A 22,969-nucleotide genomic window follows, 5' to 3' on the forward strand; every position below is an offset into this window, starting at 1 on the left:
TTCTTTTTTTTTTTAATGTTTATTGTAGTCAACAGCACAAATGGGAACTGGTACTGGTTCATTCCTGACTCAAGAGTGTCCAACACTGGCATAGTGCAATTTTTCTTTTTCCTTCCAAATGCAGCCTCAGACTTAGGAAGGTCCGTTGGTCAATGATGCCCGTCAAGTTAACAAATCTTCCTTGCTGGGCTATATACATCAGGATGATCTTAGGTCAGTAGGAAGCCCTGTGTAGTTCATGAAGTCTTGGCTTTTCGGCGCTGGGTTCCCCAAAGCAAAATGGAGAGGGATAGTGTGGTGGATCCCAGAATCCCAAAGAACATAAATAGTGAGAAGGAGCCCTGTGATTAACCAAAAAAAAAAAAAAAAAAAATTACACAGCATTCATTGCACAGAGAACTACCTCCTAACACCTAGTTCATTCTGGGCAATTCCCCTATAGCTCCTCTTCTCTAGGTAACTGGCATCAGCTTCTTGTGGCTTTCCTTTCAGAGAGGTTCCTGCCCTATGCATTCCTTTTATTACTAATAAGAAGGTCAAGGGGCTGGGGATGTGGCTCAAGGGGTAGCGCGCTCGCCTGGCATGCGTGCGGCCGGGTTTGATCCTCAGCACCACATACCAACAAAGATGTTGTGTCCGCCGAGAACTAAAAAATAAATATTAAAAATTCTCTCTCTCTCTCTCCCCTCTCTCACTCTCTCTTTAAAAAAAAAAAAGAAGTTCAAATCCTCACCTGGCGCATACACTTGTATCCGTGGAAGCCATCAGCACAAACACACTGCAAGAGACCAGGACCATCAACTGCACAAGATCCATTCTCGGGACACATTTCTGGAAGTCAGAAAGAAAGGAGAACATCACTGAATGGAATCAGGTTTATTCCAAAATATGTGCTTTAACTTAGTTCTCAGAATACAAATAATCAGAACATAATAATATTTAAGATCTTTTCTTTCCAAAGAGTTAAAGCCTCAGATCTTCAAACAAAAGACAACGTAAGTATTATTATATTTCTGATCTAAAACAGATAATATAAGGGAGGAAAGGAAATGCTCAGAAGGGTGGAGATAAGACAGCATACCTGGGTCTCCAGTGCTATTGCAAAGGTTCCTTTGCCCTTGGCAGATCTTGTTGTCTTTATAAGAGATAACTTGTTTCCAGGCATCATTACCCCCAGGACAGCTTATACCTTGTGGCAGTACCCTGAAGACAACATAGGTGATCATAACATGCAACCTGAGGGGCTGAGGGCGTAACTCTGAGGTAGAGCAAATGCTTAACATGCAAGAGCCATAGATTCAATCCCCAACACCAAAAATAATAAAATAAAAGAAAGAAGAAAAAGAAAATGCAGCCCAAAGTTGTTGAATTTGTAGCATTTGCCCTATCCTGTTACTCACAGAGTCTGGAGCTGGATAAAGCCACGGAAGGTGTTGGCCAAGTTATCCTTGAGAGGGTTTGCCTGAAGGTCTCTGCAAAGTACATACTGTTCAGGAAAATATCTTTTTCCTGATTATCCAATATTAATATTCATTTACTTTCTAAAGGGTCCATCCCCAAAGATTTTCCTATCAACACTTTATCATATTCACCTTTTGGGCAAGAGGGAACCTAACCACTTACATGATAACAGCAGTATATGCTTGAGGAAAGTTTGGCCCAGGATCCTCCAAAGAACAGTTCTGGAGATCCAATCTGAGGAAATAAAATAATTGGAATAACTATGTATCTTTTTTTTTTAATCCAAGGCAAGGTTTGTATTTGATTATGCAGTCTCCCTTTCAGCTAATGGTAATTGAATACAATTGTTTAGAGCCATAGACTAGGTGTTGTAGTGGACATTTCAATCATGCATTATCTGACACAATCAATATTAGCTATATGTAGTTAATTTAATTTAGTCTAAAAATTCAGTGTTTCATTTACATTAGTCACATTTCAAAGTGCATGTGAAATAACCACCTTAGTGGCTATGTTTTGTTTAGTACAGATTAGAACATTTCCATTATCACAGAATATTCTATTGGACCAAACTGTTCTAATACTTTTTTCTATGCACTGTGCAAATATTGGAAGAAATTTTGTTCTTGTTTAGATTAGTGAATCTTATATTGATTCTCAGATCCACAGAAGACATTTAAATTAAAAAAATGTATCACATACAGTTTTTTTCCAAGTGCAACTTCTATTACAGACGGATTCTAAACTCCTGGGCATTAAACTCCATGACATGCTATTTTTTCTTCACTATCTATTACTTTCCAGTCCTTTATTTTACAAACACTTACTGAGTGCCATGTGCAGTGGTGAACACCTGTAATCCCAGCATCTTGAGAGACTGAGGCAGGAGTACCACAAGCTTGAGGCCAACAGGTATAATTTAATGAGATGTGTAAAATAAGCAGGATTGGGGATGAAACGTAGTGACACAGCTCCCCTGGGTTCAATCACCAGTACCGGGGGGAAAATTTACTGAGTAACTACAAACTGCAAAAATTAGGAGAGGACAAAATATATATAACACAGTATCTTAGTCTTCAAGTGGATTACAATGTAGTAGGGGAACAAGAGTATAACTTAAAAAAAAAAACACTAAAAATGAATACATTAAATTACAATATGAAAGAAATCATAGGAGACCATATACAGAAATTTGAATGGTATAAACACTAAGTGTTACAAGGGAAAAGATATTACTCTGGGATGTGGTAGTAGGGAGCATTCACAAAGGATGTTGGAATTTAAGTATTGCTATGTCCTAACTTGGTGGAGGAATGCAATTTTAGTTATGGAAAGAGGCATGAAGAAACTAACAAAAATGGAATGCCTTTGGGGAGGAGGCAAGTCTGGCTGGAGCTAGACCTTATGGAGGGTTTGAGTGGGCAAGTAATTTAAATGTTGGAAAAACAGGTTGGGACTAGTTATGGTAGTTCGTGATTTCAACTGTATCCTGTGGGCAAGAAATAGTTACACATACAATATGAAAGCAAGATAACGATAATGAAAAAAATTGGCTTTCAGAAAGTTTAACACAGGAAGTATTTAGGTAGATTAGGGAAAGAAGAGAACAAGAGCAAGGCATGTCATTTTCCAATTTGAAGTTTAGAGTGTACCCAGGAAGAAATGTTTAATAGGTTAGAGATACCCACATGTACCTGGAGCTTGAAGAAGTCAAAGGTCACTAAAAGATACCTAATTTGGGGAGAGATTTGCATGATGGTTATAGTTGAAGCCATTAGGAATAGACAGATTCTTGGGCAGGATGGCACATATCTATAATCCCCACACATTGGGAGGCTGAGGCAGGAGGATCAAGAGTTCAAAGCCAGCCTCAGCAATTTAGCATGGCCCTAAGCAACTCTGTGACATCCTGTCTCTAAATAAAATAAAAAATAGGGCTGGAGATGTGCTTAGTGGTCGAGTGCCCCTGAGTTCAATCCCCCATACCCTCCCCTAAAAAAAAAAGAAAAAAGAATAGGCAGATCCCCCCCCCCGAAAAAAAAAAAAAGTGTAAAGGGAAAAAGGCAGCCAGGCCAAGGAGTGAATTTGAGGGGTTAACCTGAAAAAAGGGCCAGGAAGAGGAATTTGTCCTAAAGAAAAAATGAATTAATCAGAAAAGGAAAAAAAGCCAGTGTCTTGGAGAATAAGGGGAGAATCTCTTCCAGACACACAGTAAATAACCCAAGTCTTGATAATAAACAAAAGAACAAAGCTCTTTTCAAAATGGTGCCATAAAAGCCCTTTTTTGGTACCAAAGGGACTTAACCATTGAGCCACATCAGCAGCACCCCCCCCCCCCCCCGCCTTTTTATATTTTAGCTAGAGACAGGGTATCATTTAGTTGCTTAGTGTCTTGCTTTTTGCTGAGTCTGGCTATGATCCTCCTGTCTCAGCCTCCTGAGCCGCTGGGATGACAGACATTCACCACTGAGCCCAGCATAAAAGCCTATTTTTAAAAAGGCCCAAACTATGACTTTTAAGCAGTTTCATCCAGGAAGCCAAAATCGCTATAACAAATTTAAAAGTTTGAGGATCATGGTTTAGATGCCTCCGGTTAGGCACCAATATTTATCTCAAAACCCAATCTGGCAAGGATTGTAGATTTAGGTCTGAAACTCTTTTCCGGTATCCAAGGATGTCTTCTACTCCCTCACCCAAAGATGGTGCCCTTTTGATTCAGGCAGCAGCGGGCGTGCAGCATTAGCTCCGGAGTCTGCTTACAGTAAAGGGCCACGTTTGACGAATTTTGCACACTCCCCGGACACTGGGTACATATCTGCAGAAGAGAAAGAAACCTTATTAGGGTTGTAGAAAGAAAAGCCAAGAGAACAAACAAGGATCAATAATTCACTGCCAGTACACCTCTCCAGAATTCCTCTAACGCAGGGGAGATGGCTCATGTCATATCTTTTTATCAGGCTGGACTAGGAGATGCCATTTCTTCTCCTAAAGCTGGGAGCTGAACGAGTGCGTCAGATTTTCAGTACCAGTCTTCACACAGGAAAGATCTTTTATCTTTGAGGATTACTACACAAGGTTTTTACTATGGTCTCTCCAGAGACTTCGAATCTTGGCAGCCCCAGTTTAGCCGAGCGTAAAAGGACTGCAGGAACACAAAGAACTCGTCAAGCATTACAGAAAGAATAGTCCTATCACCGCACCACGGACGGCATTCGTGACTGGACAGCTTGCAAAAGAGTCATAGGACTCATCCGCACGAAGAATTTAAAATTATTCAAAGGCTGAGGAGAGAGGAGGTCGAATTTCATAGGTCTTTGAATGTGGGCAGGGCGAGGGCGCCGGAGGCCTGGGCAACGTGAGTACTGTGAGTACTCGGGAGTAGGATCCGTCTGGGGTATTCCTGGGACTAGGATCTGGAGGTCTCGAGGAGGAAATCCGAGCTTGAGACGGCAGAAGGAGGGGAGAACCGCGGGCAAGCGCGACACACAGAGGGTCAACAAACCCTACTTCAGCCCGGCTTCAATTTGCTTCTGTACCTGGGGTAGCGCCAGAGCCCTTTCCACGCCCAGAGCGAGGAGCAGGGCCATAGCCCTGGAAACCAGGCTTGCACTACTACTAGGAACGATAGGCGCCATTTTCCGCCCTCTCCGACCTCCTAGACAGCTCGCGAGAGCAGCGCGGGGCCCCGCCTCCGGAGCGCCACGCCCTCTAAAGGTGCGTGATCTAACCCTTCTAGTGCAATCGCCTCGGGGCGTGGCTTAGTCGGACAGGTCCAGTCGCCGAAGGGCGGGCATCTCTACGCGGTCCGTGCTAGTTTCGGTGCGCTCCAGTGCTCATTCGGGGTGGACAGACCCACTCGCCTTTTCAATTCCCGCTTTGGCATACGCCCCTGTAGCCGCTCAGCTCCCCTGAGCCGACTGCAGACTCCCTCCGGCCCGCGTTCTGCTAGTCCAGATGCCAAGGTTGCGCCTCCGCATTGATTCGGGCCTCTCCATCCGCCCTCAGTAAACATGGCGGCACAGCGGCTGGGGCGGGCAGGGGGCGGGGCCCCGCTGTCACCCGGCCTGGGAGCTGCGGGACCAGCCCTCCAGCAATCCACGTGTGGAGACCCGGCAGGTGGGCTGGGCCGGGCCGGAGTGGGCGGGGGCGAAGAGGCTGGGCAGAACAGTTTCTGGGCGGGCGAGGAGGGACTGGTAGGGGCGGAGCGGACTGTCCCTAAGCGTGGGGACTGGAGATCTGAAGTGCGAGCAGTTAAGAGGTGAGCTCGGCACGTGTGGAGGGCAGGGGAAAGCCGGGAAAGAAAGAGGGTAAGGGTGATGGAGCAGCGGAGGGCGAAGGGCAAATACGGGCGGGAGGACACGAGCCTGGGAACGCCCCGGGTGCCAAGTCGCCTTCACCTCAGTCCTGAGACCGCACGGCGTCCCAGAGCATAGCGAGGAGGTTGGGGCAACACAGACGTGCCCTTCTCTCTCTCTCTCTCTTTTTTCCTTTCCAAAGACAGGGAGCGATGCTGAGTTCGGAAAGAAAGAAGAGACCTTCCTAGCCCTGGCTGAAGAACGGAGGTAAGGCAAGGCAGCAGTGTCCCAGGGTAGCCGGTGTTCTGACTGAAGGGTGCCAGGGGACGCCTGCTTTTGGAGAAACAGTTTTTGCTTTGATTAGCGTCCCCCCTGCCCCCCCCCCCCCCAATAAAAGCTCATTGAAGCCAACCAGAACTCATCTCGAGTAGCCAGCAGAGCCTTCCCTTCGTGTTCTCCCAGGTATCTATTACTAGGTACCTATACCTTGCATTTTACATTTGGATGGCAGGCACATTTTCCAAGATGTTAAAATCCGATCTTGGCATTTTGATAAGAAGCCCCAAGCTTTTCAGACCTTGAGGAATTTTAGACACAAGACAAATTTTGAGAGAATGTTTTTGGAGAAGTTGATCCTACAGTGGGTCCTTTACATTTTGTAGGAGTCAAAGCATTCCAGTGCAATGTGTGACCAAAGTGAGCAAGGCTTTTTTAAAAGGGGCCCCATGAGCTATTTGTACCTTGGTATGTTGAAGTTTTAGTGAAACAACTTGGTTCCTCCTTTTGACTCCAACTCTCTGGCAAGTCCATTGGATTTTATCAGTGTAGGGTTTTTAGAAAGCCACTGCTCTGTTCCTAGAATTATACTGTGTTCGATGAAGGCTTTGTTACTGGGTTGTTGTTGTTGGTTGTTTTTTTTTTCTTCTGTCTTTCCTGGCTCTCTTTAGCCATCCAGGAGGGTTCTCTGTACTTCAGGCAAATAGAATTTTATTAGGAAGCCTATCAGTTTACCTCAGCAGTATGGTGTCCCAGTCCTTTCTGTAACCACCTGCCTATCAGTGCCATTAACCATTTAGTTCTGCATGTTCTTTGTTGCACATAGCAGACTTCTCTTTCTAGTAGTTCCCATCATCTCTATCATTAGCAGTAAAAATTGTCAAAGAGGAATAAGAAAACTCAAGATGTTGCAACATAAAAAAGCCCTGGGCATCTTTAGATTAAACCAGAGTGACCTGCTCAGAACTTTGTTCTAGACACTAGCATACGTGACTGTAAACATGTGACCCAATAATTGCCAGCTCTTTCTTCTTTTCATTGGTCCCAGGAGGTTCCAAGTTCAGATTCAGTCTATTCCTTGCTAACCAGGCTCATATGCCCAAGAATTCTGGAGAGCTAAAGGTTGGCCTGATCTTCCCTCCAGTGGGCAGGACCAGAAGACACAGTTTATATTAATCTATCTCTAGATTAGTTGAAATGTAAACTATGTGTCTTGAATGATTGACTATAGTTAACACTCAGCTCCTGCCCTTTCTTGGAGTAGTAAGGACAGATCTTTTCTGGTGACTCACCTGTCATAGTTACAGACAATACTCTTCCTTTAGCCAACACTATTTTTTTCTCCCTTGTTTTGTATCATACTGCATAACCTTAAGCAAATTATTTGTTTCAATTACCTAGTGAAAAATTCCTGTCTTAACCTGAGAAATGGTATTTTGAAAGCATCAGCCTTTTTTTTTTTTAAGAGAGAGTGAGAGAGGGGGGAGAGAGAGAGAATTTTTAATATTTAGTTCTCGGCGGACACAACATCTTTGTTGGTATGTGGTGCTGAGGATCGAACCCAGGCCGCACGCATGCCAGGCGAGTGCGCTACCGCTTGAGCCACATCCCCAGCCCCAGCATCAGCCATTATAACTTCATTATTTAGTGTTACTAATGAGAGCAAAGCACTTAGCACACTTCTGGGCTACATAGCAGATGTTTAGAAAATGTTAACTGTCGTCATGTTAGGCTATCTAAATACATGACACTCTGGTGTTTTTTCCTCCATACCAATAAGTACTCCTAGGGCATTTGTTCTGAAGACAAGATGATATTTATGGAGAGCAGAATGGATGGGGAATTATTAGATCCTGGTTCTGATCTGGCCTCTGACAACAATTGGCTGTGCTTATGAAAAGTTCACTTGAATAATCTGGGCCTTTGCTTATCTGTGAAATGAGGAGGATATAATAGTGATCACCTAAGATTTCTTTAAATGCTGAAATTCTGCAATTCCATCTTTGCTTCTCTGTGTGTTCTTGGAGGATTACTATTTTTTGTGTGGGAGTTAGAAAAGCAACTTTCTCATTTTCTCTCAGTTCCTCCTTTCTAGCTTCCTCCAGCACACAGGGTGCCAAGAGTGACTTAGGCCGAAAGCCTAATCCATCTAGGAATGCTATTGAATATGAGCTCACTGCTTCCCATTTTGGAACTTCTGAGTTGGGGTGATAGGGCCATTTGGTTCACAGTGATTGGTTCCCTGCATGGATGGACCAGAACAAATAGCTTTTGAGCTTTTCCCCACGCCTCATTCCTGGTCTCTTCTTAGCCACTTTATAGAGCCAGACACTCCACCTCTGCCCAGCTCTGCCACAGAACAGGGATTACTTCTCCAGGTAGGTGTCTGCCTACAGCAGTGTGCGAACATTCTCCCCAGCTGGTTAGCTTTTGTCCACAGTGGTTCTGGAATCATAATCTTCAATCCTTGGTTCCAGCACAGTGCCCTGGCACCTTGCCTCTCACTTTGGAATCCCATCATTCTTTCCAGATCTGTTATTGACCTTGATAGGGCAGGTGGAGGGTCTGAGAAATTGGGTATCAGGTTGATTGAGTAGTGTTGGAGAGAAAGGAAAGGGCACAGAGTGATTAGAATGGAGTTTGGGCTGCCATGGAGGCAAGCTCACTGTTGAGCAGTGCTGAGAAGTGGTGCTGTTAGAAGGGTGATTCTGGGAATCATGGGAGGTAAGCCTGAGGCAAGGGGTACAGGGGAAGCCCTGCTGTCATTGTTCTCCATTTCTTTTTCCCTGCAGGGCTGTGGCGCCAGGCTGGGCTCTACTAGCTTAGTACATTATGGTGACTGGGTCTTTGCCTACAAGGCAAAGTTTATATTAATTCTGAAAAGAAACTGGAGCTAGAGTTGATTTTTCTTTTTGCTACTTAGGTGGAGGCCCAAGAATATTATTGAATTTCACAGCTTTGCACACCCAGAGGTCCTAGCCAAATTATTGTCTCCTGGCTCTCTTACTCTGCTGCTTCCTCCCTTTCCGATTTCCCCTAACCAGCCCATCCCAGGCCTTCACAGGTAGTTATCGCCACACTGTCTGGTGCAAGTCTAACAGGTATGGAACAAAATAGGCTTGACTAGAAGTTGACTCCTTGCAGCTCACCCTGGACCATGTCACTGGGTGGAAGAGGAGGACTGTGATAACCGTGGCTGGGAGCCAGCTTGTAAGCTGCCTGAGTGGCAGCCCAGAACCCAGGAGCAGCACCTGGCTGCAGACCACAGACACTGCGAGGATGAGTGTAACGATGAGCACCGCAGCCCCCCTCCTCTCAACCTCGCACCCAAGCGTGGCCACATCTACCTTCTCCTTTGTGGACTATGTGGTATTTGTTCTGCTGTTGCTTCTCTCCCTGGCCATTGGTCTCTACCATGCTTTTCGTGGCTGGGGCCGCCATACCGTTGGCCAACTGCTGATGGCAGATCGCAAAATGAGCTGCTTTCCCGTGGCGCTGTCCCTGCTAGCCACCTTCCAGTCAGCTGTTGCCATCCTGGGAGTTCCATCTGAGATCTACCGATTTGGGACCCAGTATTGGTTCTTGGGTTGCTCCTACTTCCTAGGGCTGCTGATACCTGCTCACATCTTCATCCCCATCTTCTACCGTTTGAATCTCACCAGTGCCTATGAGGTGAGCAGGGAAGGTCGGGGGAGGCATGGGGACCTCCAGAGATATGAATGGAGAAGAGGACAGGACATACATGAGGTGATCTAGGGCCCTAGATCACCGCCATCCAAGGAAGATGGCAGAGAATTCCCCTGAGTTTCTCAGTTCTTCCTGGATGGAGTCCTGGTGGGGCTGGGAGTCCGGGGAGTGCCTTGCTGAGGAAGGCTTAGAGTAGACATGCGTTAGATGTTCCCTCCTGGGTCTTTGAGGGAAGGGGTATGTGTTGTGGAGGGCAGAGTTGGGAGGAATGCCATACGTTTCTTTCTGTGTATTCCTACCTAGTACTTGGAGCTCCGATTCAATAAAGCAGTGCGGGTTTGTGGAACTGTGACCTTCATTTTTCAGATGGTAGGTGGAATGTGATAGAAATTGAGCCCGGGGCATGTAGAGAGCTGAATTTAGGCACGTTGAGGGATATGGAGTTTTCCCTGCTCTCAGACTGGCAGGATTGAAATTCCTGTGAGGGGTTAATGTCATAGAAGCCATCAGCAGCCCCCTGCTGCCCATTCTGTCCAATGCTACCATAGGTACCTGGGTGATATTAAGCCAGACATTGGGAGGAGAAGGGAGAGGGAATTGAACTAGGAAAAGGGAAATCTTGGAGAAATTGGAGCTGAGGTCCATCCTTCTCTCATCCCACCTGCATCTCCTCTCCCCATCGCATCCTTTCGCATACCCAACAGGTGATCTACATGGGGGTCGTGCTCTATGCTCCATCTTTGGCCCTCAATGCAGGTGAGGAGTCAGGCCCCTGGCTTCCAGCAGTGGCAGTCTGGGAAAACACCTTTGGGAGGGTCAAAGAAGGGCAATGTGCCATAAGAACCTAACTTTGGACAGGGAGTTAAATCATTGCATGGGCCCTTGGGTTGGCTTCTATCAGGTAGAAGCAGGATTGGTTCACCTTACTTGAAAGCTGATCAAACATTACTATGCCTCGCCTGACTTGGTTAATCAACACCTTTTGGGGGAGCTCTGCAAACATTTTTCCCCATTGAGAATGGTTTATTTTGTCTTTAATGACTAATTGCTTCATCTCTATGACTTAGCATAGCTGCATTCACCAGGGCTTTTCCGGCTTCTGTCTTGGGAAACCCACTTCCAGAGATATGAGTGTGACTTATATCTGCTTACAGTGACTGGCTTTGATCTGTGGCTGTCTGTGCTGACCCTGGGCATTGTCTGCAACATCTATACTGCATTGGTAAGTGCAGTAAGGCCTGAGAGATAAAGAAGGGATGAGGGGCTGGGATTTTAGCTCAGTCGCAGAGTGCTTGCCTCCCAAGTGTGAGGCACTGGGTTCTATCCTTAGCACCACATAAAAATAAATAAATAAATAAATGTCTTGTGTTCATCTACAACTAAAAAAAAAAAAAAAAAAAGGAATGAGATAAGAATATAGGTGAGGAGATGGGATGAAATCTACAGATAAGTTGGGGTGACGGAAGATGAGATTTAGGATGGGAGGTAGGAGTGAGGATGGGAATGATGCCAGTAGAGTCCCAGTGATTACTGCCGGAAAGTTGTGTAGCCTCCTTGCTGGTTGTGTCCTTCCTGTGGATGATGTGGAAGATATATTTGGCAGGTGTGCTGTCTTTTCTCTGCAGGGTGGACTGAAGGCTGTCATCTGGACAGATGTGTTCCAGACACTGGTCATGTTCTTAGGGCAGCTGGCAGTCATCATTGTGGGGTCGAACAAAGTAGGAGGCTTGGGGCATGTGTGGGATGTGGCTTCCCAGCATGGCCGTATCTCTGGGATTGAGTAAGTACACACTTTGTCCTGACTGCAGTCTGCAGTATCTGGGATCCAAGCCCATCCTAAAACCTAGTATCTGGGCATCATAAGCAAAGGGCATGCTGGGAAGCTCAGGTGCAACACTGCATGGGCAGGAAACTGGCACTACAGAGAGGAACGGTGATCACAGGTGCCCTACTGGTGTTTGTGGAGGGTCAGGATGGTACCAGGATGACTACCTGGGACGAGGCTGGGGTTGGAAAGAGGGAACTCTCCCTCCAGCTTGCTGTGTTATCTCTTGAGTCTATCCAGGTCCTTGTCTTAAGTCATTCTCTTAGCATAGCAGTGGCACTTTGCTCTGCTGTCCACTTGCCTCTCTTTCTAGGAGGACAGGAAAGCCAAGTTGGTGTCTGGGGCTCTGACATGGTGGCTGGGTGGCATCTGTTGCAGGCTGGATCCTGACCCCTTTGTGCGGCACACCTTCTGGACCTTGGCCTTTGGGGGAGTCTTTATGATGCTCTCTTTATATGGTGTGAACCAGGCTCAGGTGCAGCGCTACCTCAGTTCCCGCACAGAGAAGGCTGCTGTGCTGTGAGTGCGGGGTCAGGAAGCAGTAGAGGAGGGGGTTCCCTGGAGATGCATGAGGTGGGGCAGGATGGCAGGGTGCACATGCATCCATTGGAGCCAGGAAGTAGACATCTCTGAAGGCTCAGGAGGGTGTGCCTGATGGTGCCTATTAACCCAGCCTTACCCCTTGGTATTGACTTTTTGCAGCTCCTGCTATGCGGTGTTCCCCTGCCAGCAGCTGGTCCTCTGCATGAGCTGCCTCATCGGCCTGGTCATGTTCGCCTATTACCAGGAGAATCCCATGAGTACCCAGCAGTCTCAGGCAGCTCCTGACCAAGTGAGAAGGCCTCTCCAGCTCCCTCCTGTGCCCATGAGAGGCCAGACCTGGCATCCAAGCAGATAGTTTGAGTAGCTACAGAAAAGCCCCAGGGCCTGGATGGGAGATGGAGGAAAAGTCCTCTCTAACTCTGAGGTTCCAATAGTCTAGAGGGTCAGATGCCAGCCCTAGTCATCACCTAATTAGTGCTCATCCTGCTGGGGTGGGGGCGTGGGGAGAAGGTTACTTTTAACCTGTCCCTCACTATGCACAACATGCTCTGCCAGGAGTTGTCATATGCCTGGTCTTATGTAAGCCTTCCAGAAGTGTCATTTTATAGAGGAGAAATCGCCTTGGTGAGATAGGCAGTGTGCTGACATCACACTGCTAGTCAGAGGCAGAACTGGGACTTGTGCTGCCATGTGTCTCTCTCTCTTCAGGGCCCCTTTTCTGTTGACTTGGGGGAGGTCACTTATAGTAGCAGATGCCTGTGTATCTGACTCCCTATCCTGATGCACCAGGCTCTGGGGACTTGCTGGGGCATGTGCAGAGGGGTTTCGGTGCACAGCCCACCTGGGGAAGGCACCCTTCTGAGGAGGTCCATGTACTCTGCTCTGCTTGCAGTTCGTCCTCTACTTTGTGATAGACATCCTGAAAGGTCTGCCAGGCCTGCCTGGGCTCTTTGTTGCCTGCCTCTTCAGTGGCTCCCTCAGGTATCGCCTTTGACCACTTGCCCCAGGTGTGGTGCTCCTACTCCAAGGGGACAGGTGGAGGAGGGATCCCATTGAGTTTCTCACTGTGCCATCCATTATGGATGACAAGATATAGTCCAACTGTATAAGACCACAGCCTCTGCAGATGATGCTCTGTTTTGATTAAGAGTTCTTTTTATAATGTCAGGAATCGATTGACTTCAACAAAAACTTTACCTACATCCGAAAAGGACAGTGTCTGGGGCTCAGTAGTAGAGCACTTGGCCTACCACATGGGTGATCCTAGGTTCAGTCCCCAGTGCTGCCAAAAAAAAAAAAAAAAAAGAAAAGAAAAATCAACAAGGGACAGAGTCCTTGCCTTCCAGACCTCCTCTGAAGTATCCCGAGTTCCAACTGTGAGGATGGTTCTAGGTTGCATATGTCATCTCTGTCACCTTTTGGGCCCTGTTCTCTCTGTAGAGTCCCTTGTTAGTTCTGCCTATCTTGGCTCCTGGGCACAGTGCTGTTCCTCATTCTCTTTTTTCTAGCACCATATCCTCTGCTTTTAATTCATTGGCAACTGTTACGATGGAAGACCTGATTCAACCTTGGTTCCCTGAGTTCTGCGAGGCCCGGGCCATCGTGCTTTCCAGAAGCCTTGGTGGGGTTACACTTCCCATATTGTCAGTTTTGTTCTTTCTGAGATACACCCTGACTACTGTCAGCACCTATTTTATCCTGGGCACACCAGTTGCCTGGTGAAGCCCACAGCCTTCACCCCATGGTTTTATATATCTCAGAGCGTTTCCTGGGGGAGGTTTCTGAGTCACATAGCACTGAGAATGGGCAGAGGGACCTGGAGCTGGGGCATGAGGAATATGTGCCCTCTTTCCAGGGCTCCAGGAGTGGTGGCTTGGTTGGGTAGTTGTATTGTTTTTCTCTCTTTTTATTGTGTTTGCTCACATCTGCTTATTTTCTCCCTTGTGCTTTTCCCCAGCCTTTGGCTATGGGATACTTTGTCTTGGAATGGCCTATATTTCTTCCCATTTGGGATCTGTGCTGCAGGTAATGACTATGGAGAGAAGAAAATACTTTGTAAGGAAGAAAAGGGATTGATTGAAACAGGAAATTTTCAGCAGGGCATGGCTTAAGGAGCAGGTGTCAGAAATCCCCTTTGATGGACCACCTTTAGCTTTTTGCCACTTTAGACTCTCAAGTGGCAAAAAGCTCTCAGGTTACTTCTGGGATATTGTCAGGTCAGAGAAGTGGGAATCCAGAGCACATACCTGCAGTCATCTCTGCCCTCTGTTCCAGGGGGAGGAGATAGACAGCTGATGAGTGGGGCTATGAGGCAGTGATGGGTAGTTGTGCTTGCTCAGTGAGCCTGGGGTCTTTGATTGTGGGTGGTGTGTTCTTTTCTCATTTTTCCTCAACTCTCTCCTCCCCAGGCAGCAATCAGCATCTTTGGCATGGTCGGGGGGCCACTGCTTGGACTCTTCTGCCTTGGGATGTTCTTTCCTTGTGCCAACCCTCCTGTGAGTGATGTATCTGGGTCCACAGTCATGTTCATGGGATGGGCCTGTGGACTGGGTTGGCAGGGCTTTCAGGATGGGGGGCTGGAGACTGTGAAGGTTTGGCCTTGTGACAAGTAAGTGTGCTGTGTCTTCGGGCAGGGTGCCATTGTGGGCCTGTTGGCGGGACTCATCATGGCCTTCTGGATCGGCGTTGGGAGCATAGTGACCAGCATGAGCTCTAGCACTGCACCTTCACTTAATGGGTCCATGTTCAGCCTGCCCACCAATCTGACCACCACTACTGTGACCACCCTGATGACCTCAACCACCCTCTCTAAGTGAGGCTGGGCTTGCTGTCCTTCTCCTTGAGGGCAGAAACTCAGTTTTAAGGATCTTAAACAGGCCTTGCTAAGGGATTGGCCACCAGAGGACTTAGGGAAGTGTTGTCTTGGGAAGTGTTGTTGCAGGTGGATAGAATGAGGTGTCTAAGAATGCCCTTTCAACCAGTTGCTAATTGTCCTCCCCCCTCTGTTCTCTCCAGGCCCACAGGGCTGCAGCGATTCTATTCTCTGTCTTATTTATGGTACAGCGCTCACAACTCTACCACAGTTATTGTGGTGGGCCTGACTGTCAGTCTGCTCACTGGTAAGGATCTGGTATTGCTGTGCAGAAAAATGAGGAGGGGCAAGGGGGCTCCTGAGGACTCTGCCCCTCAGAGCCCTTGGCTGTAGGTAACAGCCAGGCTTCCCAGCAGAGGTCCCAGAGGTGGGAGGGGGCTGAGACTTCTGCTGAAGGGACAGCCAAGGACTTGCTGCCCTGGAGGGTTCCCCAGAAGTCACTCAGAAGTTCCTTTGCCTTCAGGGGGAATGCGGGGCCGGCCCCTGAACCCTCGGACCATTTACCCTGTGCTGCCAAGACTTCTCTCCCTCCTGCCCTTGTCCTGTCAGAAGCGGCTTTGCTGCAGAAGCCACAGCCAGGTGGGACCCATTGTCACATGACCTACTTCCTTCTCTTGCACACAGATGCCACTTGCCTTCCAAGTCCCCTCCTATCCCCTTTTCTGTCTCCTGTCTCCAGCACTCCTTTTTCTAATCATGTGCCTAAACAGGGACTGTCCCCAGCAGCTGCCCTTCCACAAGGCCAAGCTGGCTCGGGGAGCAAAAGGATCAGCTCAGCTCAGCCTGGCCTTTCTGCTGCCCTATCCCACTCCTGCTCTGCACTGTGCTCCTCCTTCTCCTCCCCTGCTCCCCCACTGGCCTGGCTGGGCTCCCTTTTAACAGGGACCCAAGCAGGGTCTCTCGCTTTCCTACATGTGTCCCTTCACCACTCTTGCCCACTCTTACCAGCTCCACTGCCTTTGCTCTGCATGTTCCCAGGATGTCCCCACGGACTGTGACCTGTTTCCGGAGAAGAAAATGAATGGGGTGCTGTGGGACAGCAGAGACAAGAAGGAGATGGCTCAGGATGGCTCATCCCACCAGGGCAGCAGCCCCACTTTTGTTCTCCAAGAGACCTCTCTATGATGGGGACAGATCCCCACTGCCAGCCAGCAGTCAGAGTACACTATAGTGCAGGGATGGGACTGGGTGACTTTGTCTATACCAAAGGATCTTGTTCTTAAAGGTTCTCACCTGCCATGGAAATTGTCCCATTCCAGGTGGGTGAGAGGAGGGCAGAGTTTCTCCTCATCCTTTGCCAGTCTGTTCTCTAGAGGACCAGGCTGCAGGGGGAAGGATAGTGCAATAATGAGCATAGGAGCAAATCCTCTGGGAAAGGGATATGGCTTCTGATTCAGCATAGCCAGTATCCTTTGGAGAAGTTAGAGACCATACTTCTGGGGAAAATTTTCCTGGGGCCCAATTTGACAAGATTGACCAGCTCCACCAGCTCCGCATAGCTCAAAGCTCCTTAAAGGACAACTGTTCCCTTATTATTCCATGTGGGCACCGATTCTGTCAGCCACGGTGGGCCCTGTGATCCCTTTCAGGTTGTCTGTGACTCCCAGGCTCCTCGTTCTTGTGTGCCTAATTTGTACTTGAGAGGTTTTGATGTCCCTGAGCCTCTCTGAATAGGCAGGTGTGTTCATCTGCTTTGTGTACAGTAGGCAGGTTTTCCACATCACTGACCCACCCTAAAACACTGAAATGGGCTTTTGGGGATGGGCAAATATGGATCCAAGGAACCAGGGCCGTAACCAGGTCCTCTGTGGAATATGCTATCCTTATCTCCAGAGCCAGGCTCCCTGGTATCATTCTGTCATTGATACTCCTATTTTCTTTTGGAGTTTCTTCCTCGTGTATCTTTGTTCCTAGGGAATAAAAATTGCTGTTGCATCTAGAGTCTTGGCTTCTGTTCTGTCTTCAACTATCCACCCAGTCCCTGGAGAAGAAGAGCCCCTCCTGTGCATAGATGTCTTTGTCAGTGGAAGGGACAGAGGGGCCTTCCACTGACACTTCCACTGAAACTTCCTGGAGTTTCTGCAGTTCCACATCTGTTGGGGCGGCATTGCGCTCCTCTGCCGGAGTCTGGCTGGGCACAATTCAGGAGCCACTTGTCAAAAGAAACGAACTTTATTTTTAGAACTACAAACACCAAACAAAACAGCTCCTCAGGAAAAAACCCTCAGAGCCCAACTGCCACCACCGGCTTCCCACAAGCCTCTCACCCACACAAGCCTCACCACCTCCCACAATCCTCCTGCTCTTGGGGCCAATTGGCTGGGTTGTGTGGGCGGAGCCAAAGGAAGTCCCCCAATGAGCAGCTCCGTGGTCTGAAAGGGCAGGGAAACAGCCCAATGAACATCACCACAGAGGAGCCAATCAGCTAGATGTTGCTGGGGCCGCTGTGAGCCAATCATCAGCTTTGCAGTCTGAAGGGCGGGGAAACGGCCCAATGAACATCACCGCAGAGAAGCCAATGGGCTAGATGTTGCTGGGGCCGCTGTGAGCCAATCATCAGGCGGCAGCTGGAAGTTTGCTGGCAGCTGGAAGTTTGCTGGGGCCCCTTTGGCTGTGGCTCTCAACACTCCTCAGGGTGGAAGATGTACTTACTCCTTAAGGCTTTACTTCTTGTGGCTTAGGCTGTCACCTGTTGCCCTTTTTGTCCTTTGCCAAACAATCTCTGTTGCTGAGAAGCTCTCCAGATTACCTCAGCAGAGATGTCCCAGGCAGATCTGAGGATTCAGCTCCCACTGAGGCCACCTTATGGCTCCCAGACATGATCCAGCTATTCTCATATCCTGTGCTAGATATTCTATCTTCCTGTCTCCACCCCAGCCTTATTTTTTAAGAGACAGAGTCTTGCTGTGTTGCCAAGGTTGGCTCCATACTCCTGGGCACACCTGATCTTGCTTCTGCCTCCTGAGCAACTGGGACTATAGGCATATGCCACAGTGCTGGTTATATCCCAACTTTCTCTTTCCACTTTAGTTTTCTTTCCACTGCTGCTCTGGCCAGCCCTGTGGGAGAACAGGCTCATCATGCTCAAACCCAGACCCCAGCCACAGCTACTCTGTCCAGATCCAATTAGAGCACCAATGAACCTAAAACCTTCTGCTCATTGTTTCCCCAATCCATGACACTCTGGAATTGAAAATAAAAGTTCCTATTCAGTGATGGGATGTAGCTCAGTGATAGAGCTATCTAGCATGTGTGGGTTTAATCCCCAGCACTGCAAAAATATATAAATTCCTATTCAATATGGACTGTGGGTACTCCAGACCTGAGAAATGGCTGTAATGGTCAGGTCCAAGATATGACCATTGACACTATTTCAGACATGCCTGGATGGGGCTTCAGGGGGAATGGAGAGAATAAGATCCCTAGAGTTTGATTTGCCAAATTAGGGTAGAAAGAGTCTACTCAGAGGCCAGGTGACTAGGTATGTAATTTGTCAGTATCCATGAGAACTGGTTCCAAGAACCCCCTCAGATACCAAGGTCCTGGATTGTGCAAGTCCCCTATATAAAATGATAAAATATTTGCATCTAATTTATCAAACCAGGGTTTTCCAATTCAAGCCTTGTTTCCTGCTTCAAGTGCCCTGGCTGAGCTGCCTCTGGAGCAAGGTCTTATGCTGAGAAAAAGCTATGTGAAAATGTCTATGCAAAGCAGAAATGGGAGATTTCTGGCTCAAGCCATAGGAGAGAGCAACTTGATTGTGTATACCAAGAACTAGTGAGATAAGATCACCTGTGGATTCTTTTTTTTTTTTTTAAAGAGAGAGAATTTTTTTAATCTTTCTTTGTATGTGGTGCTGAGGATCGAACCTGGGCCACATGCATGCCAGGTGAGCTCGCTACCACTTGAGCCACATCCCCAGCCCCATCTGTATTCTTGAGGCCTGGCCTCTGAATCTCATTTCTTGGCCAATCCAGGAGTTATGGAACAGTCAAGAGCAGGGCACATATCCCTAACCCCAAGCCTAGGGCTTAGTATAAAGAAAAATTCACATTGACCATTCTTTCAGGAAATAGGTCTGGGAAGAAATACCCATAGTCAGTCTTTTGAACTCAGAACCCTGAGCCCTCTCTTGCCTAATCTCAAACCCCAAGCACTTCTGCCCGCATCCCTCCAAATCCAAATGTTCTAAGGATTGTCCATCCTCCCAGCAGGGAGTCCTAGAGAACACCAAATTGACAGAGACCCCTAGGTCTGCCCTCCTCTCCGGTAGCCCCTCCCACTGGGGGCTTGAGGGCACTGCTCCCTGGCTTACTACCCCTTCCCACCAATCTGCCAGAGATCTAGAACTAACTGCTGCTCCTTTGTTCATTCTTCAATATATTCATCATTTACTACAAAAGGGCCTTAACATAGTGGCCATTTTATAGCTAAGGATACTGCTATGTCACTCCAGGACCCTGAACCAGATGCCACTATTGGCATCTCAGAGTTGCCCCATTTAGCCTCAGAGTCTTGTGTTTAGTTATATTTGCACAGAAGAGGAAATAGTCCCACAAATTTTCAAGAACTATTATGGGGGGAGGGATGGCAACAGGTACAGTTCTCCATACAAATAATTCAAAGTTCAGAGAGCAAATATGCTCCTTTCCTTCTAATGCCATAAACTTCTTTTCTTCACATAGCATTTTACAAGTGCCATTTAATGCTTTTGAGAATGGAGTGTAATAGACCTGGGATCAAACACTGGTTTATCCAAGTATGGTGGTATAGGCCTGTAATCCCAGCCACTGAGGAGGCTGAGGCAGGAGGATATAAGTTTGAGACCTGCCTGGACAATGTAGTGAAAACCTGTCTCTAGCATGTGCAAGGTGCTGGGTTCGATCCCCAGCATCATATAAAAATAAATAAATAAATAAAGGTATTGTGTCCAACTAAAAAAATATTTAAAAATTGTTTCCATTTAAAAATATATTAGGGCTTTGGGGTATAGCTCAGCGGTGGAGTGTTTTGCTTAGCATGTGCAAAGCCTTGGGGATAATCCCCAGTACTGCATTGAAGGAAAAAAAATTGCATGCACTTTTATACAGAGGTATATATGCAATCCTTAAATATTGGTTATTATAGTAATTATTGTATTTTTCAATGCACTTTCATATACTACCTGATTTTATGCTTTGAGAGAAAAGCAAATCTCATCTGCATTTGTGTGTGTATATGTGTGTATGTGTGTGTGTGTGTGTGTGTGTGTGTGTGTATGTGTGTGTATGGTGTAGAAGACTGAACCCAGCTGTTTTAGTCAGCTTTTTTGCTGCTGTTGCTAAAGGATCTGACCAGCACAATTATACGGGAGGAAAAGTTTATTTGAGGGCTCATGGTTTCAGAGGTCTCGGTCCAGAAAAGGCCAGCTGCAACCCTCAGAGCTTGTGGTGAGGCAGAAAATTATGGTGGAGGTGTGCCAGAGGGAAGCAGCTCACATCATGGTGATCAAAAAGCAGAGAGAGAGACTCTGGCTCCAAATACAAAATATGCCCTGTAGCCATGCCCCCAATTAACCACCTCCTCCAGCCACTCCTACCTGCCTCTAGTTGCCACTCAGTTAATCCCATCAGGGATTAATTAACTGGTTGGGTTAGAACTCCCACATTCTGGTCATTTCTCCTCTGAACCTTCTAGCATTGTCTCACACATGAGCTTTTGGGGGACACCTCACATCCAAACCATAACACCAGAACCTCATGCATATTAGGTAAACACTCGTCCATCATCCATACCCTCAACCCATCATCTGCATTTTCACTGATTTTTAAATTCACTTTAATTTTTTTTTTGTATTTTTAATGTATAAAGTAACTGAATGGCTTGACTGGTAAAGTGGTTGAGACAGCTAGAATTTGGGTTTTTGACTTTCAGTGGCCCAACAAGTTGTACTATTGCTGTGAAAGCAGCATCCTTTTGGTCAGGGTGTTTACACAAACAATGGGGTCTCTCTGGAGACAGCAATCTGGAGTACAGTGAGACATTAATTGGGGAGGCCAGTAGCACCATCATTCTAGAATTTTTCTAGGGCCACAGCTTTTAAACTTCTTGGATTGAGGCCCATGGGAAGAAATATATTTTACATCATCATCCAATACATGCATTGCTTTAGTTTGAATCTAGAATGTCCTCCAAAATCCCATGTGTTTAAAGCTTGATACTCAGCATGGTGCTCTTGGAAGGTGGTGGCAACTTTAAGAGTTGGGGTCTAGTGGGAGGAACCTCAGGGCTGCAGGGCAGGCTGAACAAATGTTAGCTGCAGGGTGGGCTGAACACTCAACCCTCATCTGTCTGGTTTCTTATGTGTCTGGCTACTTGTTTGCCTCAAATCTGAACACTCAACCCCACTCAAGGCTGAACACTCGACTCCACCTGTCTGGTGCAAGGGAAACCCACATCTGGCCCCTACCCGGTCTTCCTGATGGCAGAAGATGGCACCCTTAGCAATTACTCTATGATCCAATCATTGTAGCCAAGAAGGCAGCTTGCAGACTCAAAGACCCCATTAGATTTTGGCTATAAAAACTCCCCCTCCCCCCCTTTCTTCTCTGTCACCCGCCCCCTCTCTCTCACCCTCCTTCTCTCTTTATCTCTCTTTCTCCCTCTCTCACTTTGTTGTCTCTCCCTCTCTTTTACTCTCTCTCATCCCCTCTCCCTCTCTCTCTCTTTCTTCTCTTGCTTTCTCTCTCTTATGCTTTGCTCTCCCCCAATCTCTCTCTTGCTTTTCTCTCTCCCTCTCTTTTTCCCTGCTCTCTTTCACTCGATTTCTTTCTCTCTCTTTCTTTTTTCTTCCTTCTCTGTTAATGACACTATCAACAATAAAGATCTCTTGGTCGCTCCAAGTGTCATGGTCACTTTCCTTTCAACACATACTGTGTACATTACTAAAACTAGAATTTCATGAAAAAAATACCCATAGGGTGTAGTTAATATTTTCTGAGCACCTCACCTTCCTAAATAATCCAGTCCATTATATGAGTAGAGGAAGGTAAGCTTTCATGGTGGGGGCTGTTTGGTGTGGGATATCAGAACTTGAGTGAGGAGGGAGTGCACACATGGGATTGGCCCAGGTTGGGAAATCACAGTCTGAGCAAGGGAGAAGAGCATCCACCTGAAGGGGCAGATTAGCCTGGAGGCCACAGGGTGGGGATGAGGAGAGGCCATGTGGGTTGGGAGCCCGAGTGGGATGAGCATGAACTCAGTGGAAATGCAAAGGGCATCTCCATAGGGTAGAGATCTGATGTGGGGTGTCAATTAGGGTGGAGCAAGGAGGGAGCCAGGTTTTCATAGCCTGAACAAGTGTGTGTGTGTGTGTGTGTGTGTGTGTGTGTGTGTGTGTGTGACATGAAGAATCAGAACCTAAACAGAATGAAGAGGGCATCTATACATGTGAGTAGCCCAACCTGGGTTGCTGGAGCCTGAGGGCAATGAGGAGGAGGTCTATATGAGAAGAAGAGCTGTGGATAGGTGGGAGCCCAAGTAGGGTGAGGAGGTCATCCATCCTGGAGATTTCCTGGAGGTGGGTATCAGCGTAGGATGGGTGATGAAGTGATCCACACAGGGGTCAGGTTGGGGCAAGAGTAAGGTTTCTGTGCAAGAGACTCTGATGGGGCTTTGGCTTCAGAGCAGTGTGTCAAATAAATATATTAAGGATAACACAGGCTATCAGAGATGGGTGTTATATGTATGAAAAGGAAGGATGAATTCTGTGTTGTGAATTAGAATAGGAGATATTAGCATATATTCATGATTTTCAACATATCTCTAGGAAATAAATAGAGACAGAATTAGCTCTGCCCAGAGGGCCTGGGAGCAGTAGCACTTCAATAATAATAAGTATTTTGTGCCTAGATTTTGGCTTCTAAATGTCATTGTCCTCTAAAAAAAAATCCAGGGCTTCTGAGAGAAATAGATGATTTTAGGGCTGGGGCCAAAGCACAAGATGTTCCAGGAACACCTTGTGTAAGAAAG

At 47.2% G+C, this 22,969-nt stretch overlaps 2 protein-coding genes and 1 long non-coding RNA gene across 6 annotated transcripts; 2 read left to right on the forward strand and 1 right to left on the reverse strand.

The window, feature by feature from the left end:
- ATRAID (all-trans retinoic acid induced differentiation factor) lies at positions 1-5,155 on the reverse strand. Of its 4 annotated transcripts, none has more exons than XM_081263986.1 (9): positions 4,998-5,155; positions 4,155-4,276; positions 3,156-3,192; positions 2,289-2,359; positions 1,624-1,695; positions 1,401-1,472; positions 1,082-1,203; positions 734-831; positions 1-341 (listed from the first exon to the last, which is right to left on the reverse strand). In XM_081263986.1, the coding sequence occupies exons 1-9, from the start codon at positions 5,094-5,096 to the stop codon at positions 237-239; spliced, it is 798 nt and encodes a 265-aa protein (XP_081120112.1). In that variant the 5' UTR covers positions 5,097-5,155; the 3' UTR covers positions 1-236. The 4 variants fall into 4 exon arrangements, with proteins under 4 accessions (XP_081120112.1, XP_081120114.1, XP_081120113.1 ...); XM_081263988.1 differs by lacking the exon at positions 4,998-5,155 and adding an exon at positions 4,363-4,991; XM_081263987.1 differs by lacking the exons at positions 2,289-2,359; positions 3,156-3,192.
- Positions 5,156-5,183: 28 nt separating this feature from the next.
- On the forward strand, positions 5,184-8,410 carry LOC308632170. Its single transcript, XR_014018442.1, has 3 exons — positions 5,184-5,577; positions 5,959-6,023; positions 8,344-8,410. It is a non-coding gene; the product is annotated as an uncharacterized lncRNA (long non-coding RNA).
- An 824-nt stretch (positions 8,411-9,234) lies between these two features.
- Positions 9,235-16,900, forward strand: SLC5A6 (solute carrier family 5 member 6). The gene is made up of 15 exons (XM_081263971.1): positions 9,235-9,704; positions 10,023-10,088; positions 10,424-10,475; positions 10,874-10,941; positions 11,345-11,499; positions 11,923-12,063; positions 12,247-12,376; positions 12,980-13,068; positions 13,596-13,708; positions 14,045-14,112; positions 14,496-14,582; positions 14,721-14,899; positions 15,103-15,206; positions 15,423-15,538; positions 15,938-16,900. Exons 1-15 carry the CDS (start codon positions 9,312-9,314, stop codon positions 16,082-16,084), a joined length of 1,908 nt encoding a protein of 635 aa, XP_081120097.1. The 5' UTR covers positions 9,235-9,311; the 3' UTR covers positions 16,085-16,900.
- The last annotated feature ends 6,069 nt before the right edge of the window (positions 16,901-22,969 follow it).

Source organism: Spermophilus citellus, assembly GCF_964194105.1.
Source record: "Spermophilus citellus genome assembly, chromosome: 13".
Classification (NCBI taxonomy): Eukaryota; Metazoa; Chordata; class Mammalia; order Rodentia; family Sciuridae; genus Spermophilus; species Spermophilus citellus.